General features: G+C 43.3%; 1 protein-coding gene across 4 annotated transcripts in view; it reads left to right on the top strand.

Moving 5' to 3' along the window:
- ARL15 (ARF like GTPase 15) overlaps nt 1-23292 on the top strand; it is a 463258-nt gene that overhangs the window by 45971 nt on the left and 393995 nt on the right. For 3 of the 4 annotated variants that reach the window (XM_073622405.1, XM_073622377.1, XM_073622386.1), the window contains exon 2: nt 5326-5382. The exons of the other annotated variant lie outside the window; for it this stretch is intronic. In XM_073622405.1, the coding sequence (XP_073478506.1) occupies nt 5326-5382 (57 nt within the window). The remainder of the gene's footprint in view (nt 1-5325; nt 5383-23292) is intronic. 4 annotated transcript variants of the gene reach the window in all.

Here is a 23292-nt window from a genome sequence, read left to right as displayed (position 1 = left end):
CTCAGCAGGGACGGCTCCCAACCCATAGCTCTGCGGGAGGGATTCCCCCATCTACACTGACTGTGTTGATGGGTGAATCAACCAGTCTTTTTTTTTTTTTTTTTTTTTCCCTTTTTTTTTTTTTTTTTTTCCCTTTTGTAGTTGCAGGAAAGAAAATCTCATAATCTCTATGGCCTGCTTTAAGCCTGGTACACACGATCAGATTGTTGGCCAACAAAGCGTCAGACTTTTGTCCGAAGGGCGTGTGCCAGGAACTTGTCTTGCATACTAACGGCACACAATTGTCGGCCAATAAACACAAACGTAGTGATGTACTACGTGGAATTTCAGCTCTTGAGTGCCACCCTTTTTTGCACCTTCTGCTAATGTCGTGTTTGGCGAGCACTGATTCTGAGCATGCCTGTTTGGACTTTTTGTGTGACGGACTTGTGTACACACGATACGAAAATCTGACAACAGACCGTTGTCCGCCAAACATTTACTAGCCTGCTAACCAATATTTGTTGGCCCGAAAGTTGGACAACAATTGTCTGATGGAGCGTACTAACGGTCAGATTTTAGGCAAACAGTCTGTCATCACACAATTCCCAGCCAAAAATCCGATCGTGTGTACGAGGCTTTAGAGTTCCTTCTCTCTGGATGAAACAGGGGGCAGCAGCATTGTCAATCTGGGGTGAGGGGAGTGTTGGATGTACTAGCAGATTTAGATACACATAACACATTGAAGACAAACTCCAACTCACACTAAAGTAAGGCTACTTTCACACTGAGGCGCTTTACATGCATTTTAGCGCCTCTCCTGTCACTCCAGTGTGGAAGCCCGAGTGCTTTCACACTGGAGCGGTGCGCTTACGGGATGTTAAAAGTCCTGCAAGCAGCACCTTTGGGGCACTTTAGAAACACTGTATACACTGCTCCTAATACGCCTCTGCCATTTGAAATCATTGGGCAGGGGCGCTATTAACCCCTTCATTGGCCGCTAGCGGGGGCTAGCGACCGAAAAGCGCTGCAAAAACTAAGCTAAAAATAGCGGTGCTTTACCGCCGACGCCTCCAGTGTGAAAGTACCCTTAGATAAGCCATTAGAACATGTTTTTTTTCTTTTTGGGTAAAGATTTTACATAAAAGCTGATCATTGTAAACAACCCTACAATGTCTCATCTCTGTAAGTAATACTTTCTGCTGGAGAGCCTGTTCTTTTTATTTAAAAAAAAAAAAAATTACTGGCAGGGTCACCAGAAAAAAAAAATAGAAGAAAGCAAGCAAGCCTAGAAAGAAAAACGAATGCAGCTATCACATCTAAAAGTGGTAAGATGCTATAATGTTTGCTTTTGGGCTAAGCAGGAACACTGATCTCTGCCTTCCCACAGTACAAGCACCTCCCATACAGTTAGTAAGCACTCCCTAGGTACACGTTTAACCCTTTGATCAACCCTGATGTTAATCCCTTCCATCCCAATGTCATTAGTACAATGACTGTGCATATTTTTAGCACTGGTCCCCATAAAGTGTCACTTAGTGCACTTTCACACTCGGGCAGGCGTCGGCGGTAAAGTGCTGCTTTTTCTAGCGGCGCTTTACTGTCTTTTTTGCAGCACTTTTCGGCCGCTAACGAGGCGCTTTTAACCCCCGCTAACGGCCTCAAAGGGTTAAAAGCACCGCTTCAGCAGTGCTTTGCTGTGTGTACACACCGCTCCTAAAGCGCCCCAAAGATGCTGCTTGCAGGACATTTTTTTTTGGCGTCCTGCCAGCGCACCGCTCCAGTGTGAAAGCACTCAGGCTTTCACACTGGAGTGACAGAAAACATGCTTTGCAGTCGCTATTTTTAGCGCTATAGCGCCTGTAATGCGCCTTAGTGTCAGTTTTGTCTGCCGCAGTGTTGCAGTCCCGCTGTATGTTGTTGATTGCTGCCATTACTAGTAAAAATTCCATAAATATATTCCATAGCTTGTAGACGCTATAACTTTTGCGCAAACCAATCAATATACACTTATTGGGATTTATTTATTTTTTTTTTAGCAGAATACATATTGGCCTAAATTTGAAGACCTTTTTTATTTAATTTTTTAAAATTTTTTTATTTTTTATTTTTTGGACATGTTTTATAGCAGAAAGTAAGAAAATTATCTGGTGTTGTTTTTTGCACTATAAAAAAACAAAACAAAAACTGCAGAGGTGATCAAATGCCACCAAAAAGCTCTATTTGTGGGGGGTTAGGACATACATTTTACTTTAATACAGCGTCACATGGCCACGCAATTGTCAGTAAAAGTACTGCAGTGCCGTATTGCAAAAAATGGCCTGGTCATGAAGAGGGGTTAACCAACCAGAGGGCAAGTGGTTAATACCACCTTAGGCTAAATAATTGTCTAAATTGGGGGTCTTCAAACTGTGTTCAGATGAGTTGCATCTGACCTGCTACGAGATTTTATTTGGCCCGCAGCTGGGGTCAGGGACTATCCTCAGACTGGGGTTTCAGATCAGTTGGCCTCCTATTCTTGATAGGGACCCTGTTTAAGGAGGGACTCTGAAAGGTACAGGTACTCTGGAGTGTTTGGGGGGCTTTTAATGTGAAAGGTGGACTCTGATGTGAAGAGGGGCTCTAACATGATGGAAAGGCTTCTGATGTGAAAGTTTTTCTTGTAATATATCTTATGTATGCACATATAATTCTAGCATGCCAACTTTTTAGTTGTTTTTGACTAATGGATCTGTTAAAAATAGCCATAGACCTGTGCTCGTATCGCTTACCTACTCTACTGCCGACTACCGAGCTCACATCAGTAACTAATGTCTCTTTAACTGAGCCTCGGGATATTGTCAAATTCCAAATATTAGTTGGTTGTAAAGTTTACAGCAGATTACTTCTCCTTTGTTCAATTGTCAATCCTATTTGTGACAAACACAAGAGTAATAAACACCAGGCGGTGACTGCACTTGTCTTCACCACAGATCTCCTCTCCAAGGTGTACCTACTGAACCTCTGTAAATAAGGCACACCTGGAGGTTTATTGTACTGCCATCAACTGATTAGTGCCTTGGTGGTTATTGCCATGTCTGTGGTCTGTCTTGTTGGAGGGGAGCTTTCATAAACTTGGAAATTTTATTTAGAATTTCTGGGGTTGTGTCAAGCACTTTGAAAGTAAGGCAATAGCTTATTCAGGGGGTCGCTTGCTCAGCACTGCAGCCATTAGCAGAACATCCTGTATTTTTTTAATAAAAGCAAGGTGTTCTTTGGATGTGGTGGAGGGGAGGGCAGTGACTTCATGTTCCCCTCCCTGTCCAACTGGGGTACACCTTGTATCCATTGAAAAGAATGCAAGGCATTCTATGAATGGCAGCAGTGCTGAGCAAACGACTATCCCCTGCTCTGGCTGTATGTTTAGGGTCGTTGTCCTGCTGGAAGGTGAACCTCCTCCCCAGTTAAGTCTTTTGCAGACATTAAGTGGTTTTCTTCTAAGAATGCCCTGTACTTGGCTCCATCCAACTTCCAATCAACTCTGACCAGCTTTCCTGTCATTGCTGAAGAAAATCATCCCCACAACATGATGATGCCGCCACCACCATGTTTCACGGTGGGGATTGTGTGTTCAGGGTGATGTGCAGTGTTAGATTTCCGCTACACGTAGCGTTTTGCTTTTAGGCCAAAAAGTTACATTTTGCTGTGTCTCCCAAATGGCTTCTCACAAACTACAAACGGGACTTCTTATGGTTTTCTTTCAACATTGGCTTTCTTTTTGCCACTCTTCCATAAAGGCCAGATTTGTGGAGTGCAGGACTAATAGTTGTCCTGTGGACAAATTCTCCCACCTGATCTGTGGATCTGTGCAGCTCCTCCAGAGTTACCATAGGACTCTTGGCTGCTTCTCTGAATAATGTTCTACTTGGCCGGCCTGTCAGTTTAGGTGGACAGCCATGTATTGGTAGGTTTGCTTTGCGGTTGTGCCATACTCTTTCCATTTTCGGATGATGAATTGAACAAAGCTCTGTGAGATGTTCAAAGCTTTGGGATTTTTTTTTTTTTTTTTTTTTATAACCTAGCCCTGCTTTAAACTTCTCCACAACTTTATCCCTCACCTGTCTGATGTTCATTTTGGCCTTCATGATGCTCTTTGTTCACTAAGGTTCTCTAACAAACCTCTGAGGGCTTCACAGAACAGCTGTATTTATACTGAGATTAATATACACACAGGTGGACTCTATTTACTAATTAGGTGACTTCTGAAGGCAATTGGTTACGTTAGATTTTAGTTAGGGGTATTGGAGTAAAGGGGGCTGAATACCAATGCACGCCACAAATTTCAGATATTTATTTGTAAACAAATTGGAAAATCATTTTCCTGCCACTTTGTGTTGGTCTATCACATAAAATCCCAATAAAATACATTTACGTGAAAAAATGTGGAAAGTTTTTCAAGGGGTATAAATACTTTTTCAAGGCACTGTTAGTATGTAATAAAAATCATACCTGGAGGTCCGCCTAATACAGATTTAGTTTGAACTTTTTTTCTTTACCAGGTTAGGCTTAATGACTTAAAATGAGACAGGGAGGGGAATGATGCCCCCAAAATACTCAATATTTTCTCTGAATTTAATTTTGGAAAATTTTAACTTTATTTAAAAAAAAAAAACAAGTTGTATTTCTATAAGGGTCAGTTCACATGTACAGCACTGCAGGAACGCGTGTATTACTACAGGTTTACCACAGTACACCGCAACAATATATGTATCTGTATTGCCATTCCTTTTGAGTGGCACTTCATTGCTCACACAACACACCTGCACTACAGTACACCACAAAGCATGGTGATGGGGTTTTGTGCTCTGTGGTGAAAAAATACTGTTGCCATGAATTCTGTGCATTGGGGCCCATTTACAATTACCGGGTTGCAATAATGCAGTACAATTGTAAAGCATCTTGTTGTGCATGCTTACCGCAGCAAAGTATTTTCTGTTAACTATTGTTATATGGTCACTTATGGTACAGAGATTCTTGAGTTATCTTTTTTGTGTACTAGCAATTAAAAAAAAAATAATGTACTGATGCTTGGAGTTTGCAGAAAGCTGTCAGGTCTTGCATTTCAACATGTTCAAAATAAAGCCTTTTTTCTTCCAACAGGAGATGTGAGTGTAAAAAGTTGGATAACCTGCAGCTCTTCGACTACTGAACTACTGCAAGGCTCGGGGTATTGTCAGCTGCAGCCTGGCGACCGGGCATAATAGACTTGCTTATAAAATTGTCTGTTGTGTGGTCACATTTTCATGATGTTCTGGCCAGCGGTTGGGCTGCTCAGAGGTGACCATGTCTTGTCTTTTAAATTTTTAGACAGTATCAGAATGCCTCCAGATCTCTTACGCTGTTTGTAGAATTGGCATTTACACGGTAAGGTGTTTATCATGCAGCCAACTTGTGTCCGTGCACATGTCATGTGTCATGCCACCAATTTTTATTTTTGACATTTTAGTGAGTGAGCATGTCGTTCTTGTGTCCCTAATTCTTCCATTTGTCAGCTAAAGTGAACCTGTCTCCTCTTGGTAGTCATAATTAGAATGGAAAACCTTAGACTGCCCACTTTTATTTTATTTATTTTTTACCATCCACTTAAAGCATTTTAAGAAGTAAAGCACAAACCTTGTATTTCTTTGCCATTTAAATAATTTAGTTTATTTTCTCTAAATTAGGGAAACCAGGAAAAAAATAGCAGGAGATTAGGAAGCACACACTGTGTAAATACAAGATATCCATGGAAAAATCACCAACAAATGGGACCACCTTGAGTAACTTCACCACGTCTCAGTCTCGCTGTTCTCACATATACCGTATTTTTCGCGTCATAAGATGCACCTGACCATAAGACGCACCTAGGTTTTAGAGGAGGAAAACAAAACAAGTAAAAAAAAAATCTGAACCAAATGGTGTCCTAAAATATTTAATATCATACTTCTATAGGTAGGGGGTGGTATTACTGTGTCTCCACCACCCATCAAATCAGCTCAGCTACACTATACTTGGGTGGTGGCGGACACAGCAACACCCCCCCCCCCCCTTCCCGGATCAGCTCAGGGTGATGGGGCAGACACAAATACCTCTTCAGCCTCTTCATTCACAACAGCTCAGGTGACTGGGCAGTGGATACCATGCCAGCCCACACCTCCCACCCCCTTATCACCAGCTTACCTCAGGCAGTGGAGGACACTTCCATTACAATCCACAATCCCCGCTGGCTGGCTTGCTCGCTGGCTGGCTCTCAGCCTCAGATACACCTGGGCAGCAGCTAGGAAGGAGGACTGGGGACATAGTTTGCAGCTGCAGCTGCCGGTGGAAGGAGCAGGAAGTAAGACTGGACCAGACCACGGCGCTGGGGGTGTTCCAGCTGAAAAAAAAAAAAAAACCTGCCAGGGCTCTTGCTGCTGCGGGATGGTGTCACATCTGGCGGGTACCCGGGGCAGACCGCCTCCCCCCGCTCCTACTTGGTATGCCCCTGCAAGGGTCTGCCTCACATCCTGTCCTCTCTCTTCCACAGAGAAGTCGAGCACCAATATTCTGATGTGGCGACGGGGGGAAGCAGTGCCTGGTCAGTATTCGCTCCATAAGACACAGGGACATTTTCCCCCATTTTTTTGGGGGGGAAAAAGTGCGTCTTATGGTGCGAAAAATACGATATATAATCAAAAATGAGCAACAAAGCGGTTACAATTTACAGTAGGTATAATCACACCTTTTTTGTTTTATCTAGCTGTATTTACTCGGTGCGGCTTAAATCTTTCACTTGGATGTTATAACACCAACATGTCAGAAAAAAAAATCAAAAACAGAATCGCAGAGTTGGAAAAGGGATCACCCCGCCCTCCTAAAAATGACGTGTAAACTCAGGTGTAGCTAATCCCCCTTCTGGATGGCACACAAAGCCATTTGACTTTCAACTGTGATCAGCTGTGGTCATTTTGATTAGCTCTGCATGAAAGGGGCTTTCCTGGAGCTTTTCAGGCCCTGGTAGTGCAACTGAAGCCAACAATCAACTATGGGTGGCAAGGCACTGTCAAAAGATCTCTAGAATTAAGTTGTGGACAGGCACAAGTCAGGAGATGGATACAAAAACAATTCAAAGGCTTTATGCCTAGAAGCACAGTGACGTCTAAGTCTATTATTAAGAAGTGGAAGGTATTTGGTACATCACAGACTCTCCCTGGATCAGAATGTTGCTCTAAACTGGATTAAAGATTCTAGAGGAAACTGATCGGGGAGGCTATCAAGAGGTCTATAGCAACTCTGAAGCAGTTGCAGGAATTTATGACAAAAAGTGGTCATTGTTTGCACGTGACGACAAGATCACAAATTCTCCACAAATGTGGCTTGTATGAAAGGGTTGCAAGAAAACAGCCACTCCTCAAAGGCCACATGCAGTCACAACTGAGCTTTGCCAAAACTAACCTTGAAGATTCTGAGGCCAAATGGAAAAAGTTATGTTTAGATGAGACTAAAATTGAATTAACTGGCCTCGACATCAAATGATGTCTGGTAGAAATCCAATACAGCTCACCATCCAAATCATACCATTCCTACAGTAAAGCATGGAGGTGGTAATATCCTGTTATGGGGGGGTGTTTCTCTCCAGCAGGTAATGGAGCACTTGTTAGGATAGAAGAAAAATACAGTTGATTTCTTCAGTCAAATCTTCTGCCCTCTGCCAGAAAGTTGTTTAGTTGGGAAGGTGTGCCTTCCAACATGACAATGACCCAAAATGCACAGCAAAAATGACCACACAGTGGTTGAAGGAAAAAAGGTGAATGTCCTTGCATGGCCTAGTTGGAGTCCAGACTTGAACCCCATTGAAAATCTGTGGAAAGACTTTAAGAATGCAGTCCACAAATTAATTAACTGAACTTGAAGAGTTGGCAAATATTGCAAAGTCTACATGTGCAAAGTTAGTAGAGACATATCCCAACAGACTAAAGGCTAGAATTAAAGTAAAAGGTGGTTCAACAAAATACTCACACAAGGGAGGAGATCCTTTTTTCCAACTCAATAATTCTGCTTTTGAATTCATTTATTTATTTTTTTTCTGACATTTATTGGTGTTATATCTTTCACTTGGATGGTATAAGTTGCACTGAGTAAATACAGCTGGATAAAACGAAATAGTGTCTGTCATTTCAGGCTGCAAAGCAGCAAAATGTAATTTTAAAGGAGGGGGTTGATTCTTTTCTATACCCACTGTATTACTTTATAATTAATAACTATCATCTCCAGCCAAGTACTTGGGTCCCGTTCACACCTGAGTGATTTTCAGCTTGAAGCTTGTACCTCTAAAATGCTCAACAAGCCAAATCCCTTTCATTTCAATGGCCCCTGTTCACATTTGAGTGTTCTTTAGCCTGAAGCAAAACACCTGTTGCTCAAAAAAGTACATGAGCTTCTTTTTGGCAGATTACAAGCATTTTTCGCCCCATAGACTTCAATGGAAATGCCTAACTTGAGCATTTTGTTGCTAGTTTTCTGCCCAAACAGCAGCTCTCCACCCCTAATTCCCTTTCCCTCTCCTACCCCTAGTGCGTTCTATTGGCTAAACAAAATGCCTAAAGCTGTAAAACGCTTGTAGTACACTTCTAAAATGCTTTAAAAACACTTGTAAAAAGCTGCAAAAAATGCTCAGAAAAAAGCTCTACAAACGCTAGTAAATTGCTACGCTCAGGTGTGAATGGAGCCTTAGGTTAAAAATCACACAAGACTCTAGGAAAGCCTTTCTCAACCTTTTCAATATAGAGGAACCCTTGAAATAACTTTCTGGTCTCAGAGAACCCTGCTATCAACAATTACTATATATCGAACTACAACTCGTTATACATTAGTGTGATGGTCAGTGGGAAGAATTACCCCCTTTTTATAGAGGGTTAAAAAAAATCAATGATGTAAGTGGATACTTATCTAAGAGGCAGAAATCGTTCATTTCTCAAGGAACCCCTAACAACCACTGGAGGAACCACGGGGGTTCCACGGAGTTGAGAAACTCTGCTCTAGGATGGTCCTAGATGATCTCAGATCGTCAAATGGTTACATTTGATGGTGATTTTCAAATGGATATTTCAATGCTGGTTTTCTTGTATCGTAACCTTCTTTGATGAATGTTGTCATGGCAGTGCTGGAAAGCTTGGCTGGGGTGCAGCTGGTACTAATGTCCTCGTAAAACTGATGGAAACCAAGGGGGTTTCAAAGAGGAAACTGGAGGGATAGCTTCTCAGTCATAGCATTACTAGTCCCACCTGAGTACCTCTTGGCCTAGTACGGCCATGGCAAATTTCAGGTTGTACATAGGGGAAAAAAAACCTTACACTATAACAATCCAAATTATACCGGCCTAGTACCCACTGTTCTATTGTATCTACTGCAGAGTGACAGGTCCACTTTAATGTTTTTGTGACCAATAATTCCATTTTCATCAGTCATTTTTTCCAAATGCTGATGCTCAAAAGTAGATCTCTGTAATGCTTTTGCCTTATAATGCAAAACAAATTGTGTAATTTATGCTGCTGTCCTTTATGTGTATATACAGTAGAAGTAATTTAGTTGTAAGTATTCACAATACTGGAGTTGCTGGCTAGCAGGGATGTATTGAGTCAAATTTTATTTATACTTGCCGGCAAAAACTAAATCTGGTGAGAATCTGGTGGTGATGGGCAACTTGGACAGTCAGGATTTAGGACCCCGTAGGGCATTTTATCCCTATGTGTTTTCGCCTGGATGCGGTTTGCATTGAAATCCAATGGCAATGCATTAAAAGGCATGTCAACACACATTTAGGTGTACTTTACATGGAGTGTCAATACACATCCTGGTGTTTGGGTGACATTGACAAGCAGCTCTCCACTCCAAGCTGCTTCTCTCCATTGCCACTTGAACACCAAGTGTTGGAAGTAAGTTGAGCTGTCCATACTCATAAACTCAATGTAGAAATGGAGAGCCATTTAACACCAGAAGGGTTACTAAAATCCATGTTTATTGTATGAGACATCTGCAGGCATTGCAATGTCAGATCTCTATGAAAGGCCTTGGGGGTGGTCCTAGGGCGGGGACTGTTATTGCAATGCCTTTTTAGATTTTTTATACAATAAACATGGATTTTAGTGACCCTTCCAGTGTGCAGCGGTTCTAAATTGCACATCCTGGCATGTTGACCTCCCATTTTAATGCATGTGTTGAAGTGCGTTTTTCATTGAGCTCAGTGGAAAACACATTCAAGAAAAATTCATCGTTGTGAATCCAACCTGAAACAAATGGAAAAATCACAAAGGTTGGACTTGTACTTTTTTTTTTTTTTTTCCCCTCTGTGCATTTTTCATTCAAATTAATGGAAACACAAAGCGCGCATCATGATGAACAGCAATGCATTATAACCCACATCAACTTCGGCATGCATTTTGATGCTTTTCTATTGATTCCGATAAATAATGCATATGTGTAAATAGATCCAAGATTTTGTTTGTGTTTCTTAGTTGACTTCACTCTTTATTAAAATTTGTATTTTTGAACATTTTACAAACCTTTTAAAAGGAATATTTACAGTTGTATTGCAGCCAAAGCTTGGGGGGGGGGGGGGGGGGGGGGGGATTAGGACCTCTGTCAGTTTGGTTCCCCTGGGGAGTCCCTTCTGTTGCAGAGATAGTGATCAGAGCAAGTTGTTACCTTTTGGGAGATTTCCATCTTACCGCTGCTTACCAGTGACAAATTTAAAATTCTATATTTTCCCCTCAATTTCTGTCCTGGGGGCTTAAGTTAAAACAAAGTGAGCGAATCTTCAAAACCGGAGCACAGGCATGACAAAAACTTGACAGAGGTTCTAACACATTTTTTTTTTTTTTTTTTTTTTCTACCAAAGACTAGAAAAGACGATTTGGTCGCACTTCAAAATCTAGTGCTGACATGTGTTTGTCAAATGTTTCATATTCAATCAATCATTGTTCATCCCGAATCAAATCCAGACGAAATCCAGTGTCACCTCCTGTATGGGCAGCAGTGCATGTTGGTTTCATGCATGTTGTGGAATGGAGATATTTACCCAAATGTTTATAATGCATCCTGTGTTCTGGATGTGTGGCGTCTTTTTAAATGCATTCATGACTTGTCAGTGAAAATTTTGCTTTGATGCTTGTCCTGCCTGTTAGCCAAAAGGATTGAACGTTGCCAGTGAGATGCTGAATAGTACAGCCTGTACATCAGGCAGAAATCCCATGAGCATGCCACTGAGCGAGAGAAAATTGGTTAGTTCCTCCATCCACGCTAATTTTTGTTTCAGGCAGCTGCGGTTGCCTGAACACCCAAACAGTGACTGCATCTTATAGGATGCTCTGTAGTTCACTGTTCAACTGATAATTTGCCAGCTGGCTCAGCTGACTTTAAGACTCCGTTCGCATCGGCGCGATTTTGACATGTCAAATTGCAGCCTATTGCCGGCAACGTCACTGTCCTAATCTGTGTGACGCCTACTTTGCGGCGCGGCAACAAAAGTAATTCCTGCACTACTGTTGGCGACTTCGGGGGTGAATTCAATAGACATCTGTGCATGAACCCGCACAGATGTCTTTCAAATCGCCCCTGAAGTCGGACTGAAATGCGGGTTTGAAATCGTGCTGAAATTAATTTTTGGTGCTTGCAGGGACACCCATGGCTCAAATTTTTGTCTGATTTCATTAGGAATTTAATGAAATTTGGGTTGTCTATTATCAGTAAAAGGAAGTGTAACCTTTTACCAATTAGCTGGGGCCTCATTCAGTTTAACCCCTTAAGGGTTCTAAAGGCAGATTTTTACTTTTTACCTTAAAGTGATTGCAAAAGTCTCTTGGTTGTTGTTTTTAAATAAAATAAAAATGTTATACTTCCCTGCTCTATGTAGTGGTTTTGCACAGAGCAGCCAAGATCCTCCTCTTTTCAGGTCCCTCTTCTGTGCCCCTGGCCCCTCCCTCCTGTTGGGTGCCCCCACAGCACAGCAATTGCACCCCAATCCGAGCCCACAGCTCCTTGTGTCCATTCAGACACAGAGCTGTGGCTCGGCCCCACCCTCTTTCTATTCTCATTGGCTGGCTGGCTGACTGACTTTGACAGCAGAGGGAGCTAATGGCACCGCGGACCTGAAACGGTGAACCAGCAAGCACCGGACCATGTGACCTGCCTGATGAAGGGGTACTGCGTGGCTCCAAAACGTTGCTTCTGTTTATTTTTTTTTATATTATGTGATTAAATTTTTGGACCCAATTTTGGAGATCCTTGTGTGCTGGTGACACTTCCTTCTCATGGACACAGTAGACTGACACTCGCTGAACACTGGCATTGGCAAGAGAAAAGGTGAGTATTTACATCTATGTTGGTATATCTTGTAGAGGTCGACCGATATGGGTTTTTCTCTGGCCGATGCCGATGCCGATATTTAGAAATCGCGGTGGCCGATGGCCGATATGTGATGCCGATTTTTTTGGGCCGATATATTTGGCCGATTTTTTTTTTTCCTTTCTTTTTTCCCTTCATCTCATAAAATCTAACAGTTAGACCCCTTTCACACTGGGGCGCTTTTCAGGTGCTTTTGGGCTAAAAATAGCACCTGTAAAGTGCCTGTAAAACGGCTCCCCTGCAGTCTCAGTGTGAGATCCCGAGTGCTTTCACACTGAGGCTATGCGCTGGCAGGATGTAAAAAAAAGTCCTGCAAACGGCATCTTTGGAGCGGTGTATACTGCTGCTCCACCACTCCTGCCCATTGAAATAAATGCGCACCGCTACCGAAGCGCCTGCAAAGCGTTTTGGCAGCGGCGCTTCAGGGGCGCATTTAACCCCTTCCTCGGCCGCTAGCTGGGTTATAAGCGCCCCGCTAGCAGCCGAATAGCGCCTCTAAAATGACGGTAAAGCGCCGCTAAAACTAGCAGCGTTTTACCATCAACGCCTGCCCGCTCCAGTGTGAAAGCAGCCTTAAGTAATACAGAATTTTTTTTTCATTTAAACATTAAACAAAACAAACCTCCAATCAGTTCACTTGTATGTATAATTTAGAAAAAAAAACCTAAAAAAAAAAAAAAAAAAAAAAAAAACCCTATCTTAAATAATAAATACACAAAAACAGGTAATCAAAACTTTTGGACGAAAAAAAATGGGCTAACTTTACTGCTTATTTTTTTTTTTTTAATTCATAACTGTATTTTTTTTTTTTAAATTGCGTTTGAAAGACCGCTGCGCAAATACCGTGTGACATAAAATATTGCAACAATCACCATTTTATTCCCTAGGGTCTCTGCTAAAAAAATATATATAATGTTTGGGGGTCCTAAGTGATTTTCTAGCAGAAAATACAGGATTTTTACTTGTAAGCAACAAGTGTCAGAAAAGATTTAGTCTTTAAATGGTTAAACTGAAAACTTCTACACAGGGAGTTCAGTCTATTGATAAAAAGAACCTGAAAGATACAATGTATCTTCTTATCAGACTTGGCAGGCTGCCCAGAGGAGGGGAGAATCCTCTCCACAGATAACTTCAGAAAACTTGCATTAACTTCTATTACAGAAGTCATTTGCAAGTCACGGCTGAAGTTATAATCGGCCTTTTTTATCAGCACAATCGGCCGATGCCGATTAAGTAAAAAACGCCAAATATCGGCCGATATATCGGTCGACCTCTAATATCTTGTATTTCAACTGTTATTTAAATCGTTACTAAACCCAGGACCCTGCATTCACAATATCTGGTCTCTCAAAGAACATGGAAATGCAATTATTTTAGTAAATATGTACTGCTATTTACCTTTTCTGATCAGCAGTTAGAGCAGTCTTGTGACTTCTAACAGTGTCTGGTTAAAGCTTGTAGGAGGAGTTTTCATTCTCCTCTGACTGTCCTATGAGGATGCAGGACCCCTGACCCCCTGTCTGGACAGTGCTGATTGGCCCTGTGCTGATCACATGCTCTCTCCCACTAAAAAAAAAAGGAAACTAGCAACACACCAAACTGAGCATGTGCAGCTTGTCCCCTAGCCTCAGTTCTAGCAGGAGATGGTTTTGGGACTGTGGAAAAAGGGGAGGAACAGAGAAGACAGGATCAAACTGCCTTTTTACACCATGCAGAGAATTGTCCCTTTAGGTTCCACAGTTAGTATAACAAGCATGCTTTAGGGTTTAGTAACACTTTAAGTGGCAGAGTAGCTGTAAATGGGTAACAAAGTGGGCAAGTTGGGTGAGGAAGGCAATACGTCTGTGTTCTCAATATCTTACAACTGGATATACTTTCCATTTTGTTCATCATTCTACTCTGGCCAGATACCCAGCCATGCACTTGTCAGAACTGGTTGCAGATTTGGACTTGAGTTTAGGAAACTTTTTACGTATTATTTTTTTTAAATTAACTTTTTAAGCTGGCCATAGAATTAGGCTACATTGACATGGGTGTTAGATGCAGAGGAGCATCAAACACCCATGTTTTCGCGATGGTGTTCTGCCCTTGTTTTAGAGGTATACCGAATGGAAATTTTGGTAACAAACATGCAGGATGCACTTGTCCGAAAACCGAGGAATGAGTTTTAAAAAAAAATATTTCTCTTTTCATTCATTGACGGACACAGCACTTCTAATCTTGACCTTAGGGTTATATAACCACCTTTAGGAGTAGGACTAGGCAGAAATAACAAAACAAGCACAGTACCGCCCAGGGGCTGTCCCTATTGGTAGTAACCCCCCACTCTGCTACAGGCAGCTCAGTTTTTTTTTTTTCTGCCTAGTCTAGGAGAAGGACCTGGCTCCCTGCTGGGACCTGTGTTCCTTTTAGTTTTACTTTATTTATTTTCATTTTTTTTTTTTTTTTTAAGAACCTGCAATCAACTGCTGGGCTGGGTGACAGGCTGTATATTATAGATCCTGGTAGTCTCCCCAGCTTGGCCACTGAGGGCGCGCAGACCTAAGCTCCACGCTGGGTTGGCCGTGACAAGCCCCACTCTGCACTGGGGCAGCCAGCGGGCTAAGACTCCTTGCAGGGACACATATATAATCAGGCACCTGACATCTGGGTCACAGTGTTGCCACGCCCGACAGCCACTCCATCTAGGCGGGAAGTGGATCTGTCCGGGGAGTGAGACCTGCAATCCCTGCTGGACACGTAAGTTTTAGCTCCACCGGCCCGGTCCAGGCACGATGGAGCAGCTGGGTACTCCCTGGGGTGCTTGGTTTTGGGGGTATTTTTTTTTCCCTCTCCCTTCCCTCCCACCCCTCGGCTACACCACTGGGTTACCTGGCTTGAGGGTCCCCTCCAGGCGGTCTCTGTATGTAGTGCTGGGAGTTGCGGCTGGCGTCTGTCTCCTCATGTTTTCATAGTCTGCAGCCATTTTCCTGTGGTCTCAGGACACTCAGGCTCTATTTGCTGAAGCTCGGGCGGCTGCCATTTTCTCGTGGTCAGCGGCCATTTTCCTGTGGTCTCAGGGCACTCTGGCTCTATTTGCAGTAGTGCGGCTGGCAGCCATTTTCTCGTAGCCACAGCGGCCTTTTTTTGTGGACTCAGGGCATTCTGGCTCTATCTGTGGAAGCGCGGCCGGCGGCCATTTTCTTGTAGCCTCGTGGGGAGTTCTTGGCTGGTCCTCTAGTGCTAGTCCCTGTATTTGAAGCCAGGCAAGAGCGCGGATTTTCTCTCTCCCTAGTGGGCGTTCGGTCCCTGGTAGTGTACGGTCGAGTGTGGAACGCTATGGCATCTGAAGCAGGTGCCCCCCCGACACCCCCGTGACGGCAGCTGGCCTCTCGGTGTGCGGTGCCCCTGGACGCTTTGTCAGCAGTCCTGGAATCCTTCCTCTCCCGGGTTGAGATGGCGTGCGGGCGTAAGGCAGGTAAGAAACGCCCCCTTCCCCCCTCCATCTTCTGGGGAGGACTCTGATCTGGACTCTGGCTCCGCCGTGGCAGGCGGCCCCTGCCTGGAGGTTTCGGATGATGCGGCCCCTGATCATTCGTACAACGAGGAGGAGTCCTCTCATTATGACGGTGCGCGATACTTTGAAAATTGAGGATCCGGTAGGGGCGTCTGCAGAAGTGTCGATCCCTTTAGGGTCGCACAAGCTGTTCCGCACCGCTAAGGTGTTTCCTTACCTTATTTTGATAAGTTTATTTACAACGACTGCAGCGGTCCTTTTCAGTTCCAAGGCGTTTTTTGTTGCATTACCCCTTTTGAAGAAATGGGCTTCCCCTCCGGTCGTTGATCCTCCAGTGTCCAGGTCAAATAAGGCGACCATGATTCCCGTGGAGGGGGTCCCCTTCTTTCAAAGATCCTGCTGACAGGAAGGCTGAGGCAGTTGCGCGATCTATATTTTCTATGGCGGGGTCGGCTCTTCTTCCGGTGCTAGCCACAGCTCTGGTGTCGCAGACACTTATGCCTCGTTTCCACTGAGCGGATCGGTTTGGGTCGGTACAGTTTGGAAGGCTTGAATGGTCCCGCCTATTCAGGTGAGCATTCCCGCTGCAAGTCAGAACACCAGGGGCCATACGTGGGTTTAGAAAAAATGCCTAGCATGGCGTCAGACGTCCGCCAATCAGTGGAATGTATCATAGCTCCGCCCTAACCGTACCGTACCATTTTTCTATGGCCCCACATCTGAAGCAGGATCCAGAATGGTGCAATTCGGTTCAGTTGTGTGGGCCGCTTTCATAATGGAAACACTCAAAATAGCGTACTGAACCGATCTGCTCAGTGGAAACGAGGTATATCTGAATGGGCTAAGCTACCGTGAGTTGGGTAATGAGCAAGCATCCCCAGTCTGTGCGGAACTGGCAGACCAGTTAGTGCAGGGACTTAGGTATGTCTGTGATGCGGCCATGGACACGGCCCCGTTTATTTCTAAGGTTTCCGTGTCGGCCGTGGTTCTTCGCCGGCTGCTTTGGCTCAAGTGCTGGTCGGCGGACCAGACGTCTAAGAAGGCTTTGGCGGATTTGCCTTTCCAGGGTGGGAGGCTATTTGGAGCCTCTCTGGAAGACATTATTAAGGATAATTACTGGGGGGGAAAAGTACTCCGGACCCCCATCGTAGGCAAGGTCCCTCCTTTTCCGCTCAGTCGACTTTTTCGTCCACCCGGTTCTGCGGGCAAGCGTTCCCAGCCCATCAAGTCTCCCACGGATGGGCAGAAGCGCCCTTGGCATTGCAAGCCAAACAAGCCCACGAACAAGTCCTCTTCCGCATGAAGGTTTACCCCTGCCCGACTTATGGGTGGGGTGTTGCCTTCGGTGGTTTACAGACTGGTGGACTTCTCTTCTTTCAGACCAGTGGGTCTGCAAACTAATTTTGTCCGGAGGCCGAGGGAATTCCGGTAATTCTGATTGCTCCAGATTGGACTCAGCGTCCATGGTACGCCGGTGCAGGAGGACCTCCTGTCCCAGGGTCCCATATTCCACCCTGCTTTACCGTCTCTGACTTTAACGGCCTGGCTATTGAAAGCCAGGTGCTGAAAGACCGGGGGTTGTCAGCTTCTGTGATTCCCACTATGTTGAGGGCATGTAAGTCCACTTCACGGAAAATTTATCATTGCACCTGGAAGGCTTACATCTCGTTGTGCGAGGCTGTGGGGTGGCATCTGCGTTCCTATTCGGTGTGTAGGATCCTGGTTCTGCAGCGTGGGGTTGATCGGAAGCTTGCTTTGAGCACTATCAAGGGGTAAATTTTGGCTCTGGCTGTCTGTCGTGGTGGTGTGTTTTTTTTTTTTTTTTTTTTCAGTGACCTTTGGCCACCCACTCATTTGGTGTGTACTTTTTATTCAGGGGGTTCGACATGTAGCTCCCCCGGTACGTCCACCGCTGCCTCCATGGGATTTAAACCTGGTACTTCAGAAGCTGCCATTCAAGGACATTAGGGAGATCCCTTTTACTCACGCTCTCTCAGAAGGTTGTCTTTTTAGTGGCTATTGCGTCCGCTCGTCGAGTTTCTGAGCTGGCCGCCTTGACGTGCAAGTCTCCTTATTTGGTCCTTCACAAGGATAAGGCGGTGCTGCATCTGCATCCCTCGTTTCTCCCTAAGGTGGTATCTGCCTTTCATTTGAATGAGAACATTGTGCTTCCTTCTTTGTGTCCTCGACCATCTAACCCCAAGGAGGTCACTTTGCACTCTTTGGATGTAGCTCGGGGTCACCATGTGTATCTGTCGGTTACGGCTCCTTTTTGTAAGTCGGATTCACTGTTTGTAACTGTGAATGGTCCAAGGAAGGGCCTGGCGGTTTCATCGGCCACTATTTCTCGGTGGCACAGACTGATTATTGTCCAGGCGTATGCCATTAAGGGGTGGGTGCCCCACTTTCCCGTCACGGCGCATTCTATCAGGGCAGTTAGTGCTTCCTGGGCGTTCTGGCATCAATCGTCCGTTTCCCAAGTATGTAAGGTGGCTACCTGGTCGTCAGTACACACTTTCACCAAATTTTACAAGGTGGATGTTGTCGCATCTTCAGATGCGTGTTTCGGCCGCAAAGTTTGAGGTTTTTTGGCTCCCCTTACGGGGGACTCTGGGTGGAGGTTATTTTATTTTTCCCACCCCTCATTGTGGTACTGCTTTGGGATGTCCCTAAGGTCAACATTAGAAGTGCTGTGTCTATCAATGAACGAAAGAGAAAAGGGGATTTTTTTTTTTTTTTGTACTCCCCGTAAAATCCCTCTCTCTGAGTTCATTGACACAGCACCGACCCCTCCCTGTTTATGTTTTGTACTGCTTGTTACGAACTGAGCTGCCTGTAGCAAAGTGGGGGGTTACTACCAATAGGGACCGCCCCTGGGCGGTGCTGTGCTTGTTTTGTTATTTCTGCCTAGTCCCACTCATAAAGGTGGTGATATAACCCTAAGGTCAAGATTAGAAGTGCTGTGTCCGTCAATGAACTTGAGAAAGGGATTTTATGGTGAGTAGAAAAAAATCCCCCCTCCCCCCTTTTTATATATATATATATATATATATATATATATATATATATATATATATATATATATATATATATATATATATATATATATATATATATATATATATATATATATATATATATATATATATATATATATATAATCTCATATTTAAGAGGTCCTGTCATGCTTTTTTTTTTTTCTATTTACATTTTTAAAAGTAAACGTGACACAATTATTAATTTTTTTTTAAAATAAAAGGTAAAATTTAAATAAGAAAAATTTTTTTTTTTTTAAACGCGCCCTGTCCCGCTGAGCTTGCGTGCAGAAGCGAACGTATACACTCATGGCAGGACTCAACAATCTGCCAATCCCTCCTTTCGAAATATTTGTCAAATTAGGGCCTAAGAAACCTTCTTGGAGAGCTGGGGTGACATTCTAAACTTATGTATTGACTTCTCAATCTATTGATTGACCTTTGCACGTTACTATCATGGTGACAGCTTGCTGTGTCTATGGAGACCATAAATCCTGAACCGTGTGCTTCCAGGTAAGGCCTTTATTTTTATTTATTGACTCGATGCACATTTTAAATGATGCCAACATATTACACATAAGTATATTTCTTCCCAACAGTCCTTGCCCCCAGAGGAGATTACTCTGGTTTGTCCCTGTCTGAGCCTTAAAGGAAACTTCCCATGAAATATGAAGTCTGTCACTTTAGGCCTTCTCCTGATAAAGGCTGAATGTTTGGTTGCCATGGTGATTACTCGTCTTTAATGAATTCTGTATACCGTCTCAGGAAAATGTAAAGTCCTATTGAAGTCGGAACTCGTCATGTATGCACTTGTTCTGGGCCAGTGAAATAGAATTGATTGAATCCATAGGATCAGCACGGCAGCCAGAAAATTAGAATTTTCAGAAGGCAGTAATTTAAAGAATATGTAAATCCAACATTTTATATTCTTGATATGTGCCTGCTGTACCATGTACTTGTATGAGAAAGTATCCTGTTCTGTTTGTTGCCTCCTTTTGTGTGAAATCCCTGGTGTTCCTGCCAGTCCCTCTGCTTTCCTGTTAAAAACTGACCATACTAAGCATGAGAGCACAGCGTGTTCAGTTCTCTAGCTATGCTGGGAACTCAGCCTGCTCTCCTCCAATGATCAGACTTGTCCTGGCACAATATAATTTTTACTTTCTGCTATAAAACCTATCCAATAAAAAAAACAAACTTCTTCATATATTTAGGCCAAAAAATTCATAATTCATTCTGTTTACATGTCTTTGGCAAAAAAAAGATTCCAATTAGTGTATATTGATTGGTTTGGCAAAAGTTTATAGCGTTTTTTTTTTTTTTTTTGTAAATATTTTATTCTATCTTTTCATGTGACAACACTGAAGAAATGACACTTTGCTACAATGTAAAGTAGTGGATGTTAGAGACCCTGCGCTCCCTTCAACCTCTGCAGCAATGCTGGCAGCACTCCTACGTCTATTTCCCAAAGACAACCTCTGGATATGATGATGAGTAAGTGCACTCGACTCCTTTGGTCGACCATGACGAGGCCTGTTCTGAGTGGAACCTGTCCTGTTAAACCGTTGTATGGTCTTGGTCACCATGTTTCAGGGTCTTGGCAATCTTCTTATAGCCTAGGCCATCTTTATGTATAGCAACAATTCTTTTTTTCAGATCCTCAGAGTTCTTTGCCATGAGGAGCCATGTTGAAATTCCAGTGACCAGTATGAGAGAGTGAGAGCAATAACACCATTTTCTGCCTTATCGGCAGAATAGCGATAAGAGAAAAGGTGCCGATAATGGCACCGAAAACGCAACATGATTTTGGGCGATTTTTCTTTTTTTTTATCATGATTACTGTGCTTATGGTGTGTTTTTTCATAGGTCATGTGACTCTAAAAAACGCATCAGAAACGTAACACAGGTGCGTTAATGATGTGTTCTTGCTGCATTTTCAATGCATTAGAACTGGGAAGCACGGTTTTTGTGTGGAGTTTTTTTGTTTTTTTTTTTCCTGACCAAAAATGCACCAAGCTGGATTTTAACACCACAACAGACCAGTGTGAAAACATGCATAGAATTTTTAAAGGGATACATTTTTTTTTTGTTTTTTGAGCTTTTCTTGCGCTAAAGGTTCCAATAATGGCCGACAAATTCATTTGAATTGATACTAATTTAAAAAGTCGAGTATAATATAATTTTATACATAAACATTTTTTAAAGCGGAGTTCCACCCAAAAATTCTGGAAGGAAGATCACCTCTCCCCAACCCCAACTCCGCTGTAAAAAAAAAATCATTTTTGGTTTTCGGCCAAGTGCATCCTGTATTTTCAATTTCGGCACCAAAACTTCCATTCGGTGCACCTCTAGTAATAATAAAGACCTCCCGCCCAAGATGGCGGCACCCGGCAGCAGTTGTGAGGCTTTTGGATGTCGACACAAGATAAGCTTTTACAGGTAAAGAACATTTCTAAAAGGCATTAAATACACATAATATCTTGTGACAATATTGTGGTTGAAATGAATGGTTCTCCCTGGGACATCCACAAGGTTTCTGGTGATTTTCTGAGGAAGCCATTTTGTTTTTACCTCATGTGCACACTGAAATCTGATCTCTTTGGAGTGCTATGCTCGGCATTTCCATGTTGTAGCAGAAGAGAACCATGCCAAGTCATACAATATTTTCATATGCAGCCTGCTGATATATGTTGAGAGGATTGTACCACGGCATAAATGCTTCATATTTGAAAGTGTGACCTCCTGCATAGGAACCCTTCCAAACACGCTCTGTACTGGGGACAGATCAGGCAAACGTCTGTTGTTGGATTGTGGTGGGAAAAATGGAACTACTAGAGATCCTATAGAACCCGGGCATGGCGGCTGTATGTACCTATTCTTCAGCAAGGAGAGGAAGTTTTATAAGCGATTAGATCATCCTACTAACATATTTAGTTATCCATTACCAAACCATTAGACACATTTTAAACGTAACTGGGTGTTTGTCAGCTTAATTATGCAAGCGTTCCAGCCGCGCACATTCACCTTTCACCCAGCCATGCAGCCTAAGGCAGAGTCATTCTAATTATCACCGCTCTAAGAGTGGCGAAGGGCTGATTACACAGGTTCACATTGTGATTTTATCTGAGTGACAATAATATTAGGAATTAGTAGGTGTTGAATACATCGGTGTACTGACAGAAGAAAATAATTAACTGAATTTTTTTTACGCCGTATTATACTGCTAAGGTGCACTGAAAGAGAGAGAAACTCAGAATGAATGAGCTGCATGTATCTGATCTTCTAACAGCTCACTGCTGCCTTCTGTGTGACTCTCCTCTATATATACATTGCAGTGTATTTGTGTTACTTTTTCACTTTTCAGTGACTGTTAACCAGTTGCCGACCGCACTATAGCAGTTTTACTGCTATAGGGCGGCGGCTGTGCGCAGGATCACGTGTGTGTGTGTGTATATATGTGGTATGTGTGTGTATATATACACAGACATCGCAACCTACAAAAACTAATTTCAGGGAGGTCACGCTCCGTGCTGACAACCCCCCATAATAAAATACTATAATAAAATAATACTTTACAGATAATGTTGTTTCACACTCGTCAACAATGCAGCCTCATCAGTGCCAACCATTCAGCCTCACTGCACCCATCTGCAGCCCCGCCAGTACCTTGAATACACACAGCGGGTGTCTCCCGCTGTGTCATGCAGCTGCAGTCTTAACTGTTCAGCGGCCGTCCACTGTAACAAAGCCCCGCCTCCTCATCCATGATAGATGGTCAACTGAACACTAATACAATGCTGGGTAATTGAATCAGTGTTCTGGCTATCATGGATGAGGAGGCGGGGCTTTGTTACAGTGGACGGCCGCTGAACAGTTAAGACTGCAGCTGCATGACACAGCGGGAGACACCCGCTGTTTGTGATTACTCCAGGCTGAGTGGCAGTGCAGGCTCAGCTGGGAGATCGTGAGATTGCGGGTGTCCGTGAGCCCGCCATCAAATGCGGGAGTATCCCGCGAGTCGCAGGAGACTTGAGATGTGTGTGTAATATATATATATATATACACACACAGTGACAGGGCATATTTTTAGAACTGGTCACTGGTCCCCAAAAAAAGTGTCTGCTTTGTCCGCCGCAATATCACAGTCCCACTATAAGTTTGTTGATTGCTGCTATTACTAGTAAAAAAAAACAAAAAAAAACCCAATACAAATTTCATTAATGTATCCCATAGTTTGTAGACCCTAACTTTTGCGCAATAGCTGCTTATTGGGATTTGTTTTACCAAAAATATGTGAGGGGAAAAAAGTATTTGATCCCCTGCTGATTTTGTACGTTTTTGCCCACTGACAAAGAAATGGCGACTATGGTCCCAGCTGCCTTGAGA

The sequence above is a fragment of the Aquarana catesbeiana genome, linkage group LG01 (assembly GCF_042186555.1).
Source record: "Aquarana catesbeiana isolate 2022-GZ linkage group LG01, ASM4218655v1, whole genome shotgun sequence".
NCBI lineage: Eukaryota > Metazoa > Chordata > Amphibia > Anura > Ranidae > Aquarana > Aquarana catesbeiana.
This window is presented reverse-complemented; position numbering and strand designations above follow the sequence as displayed.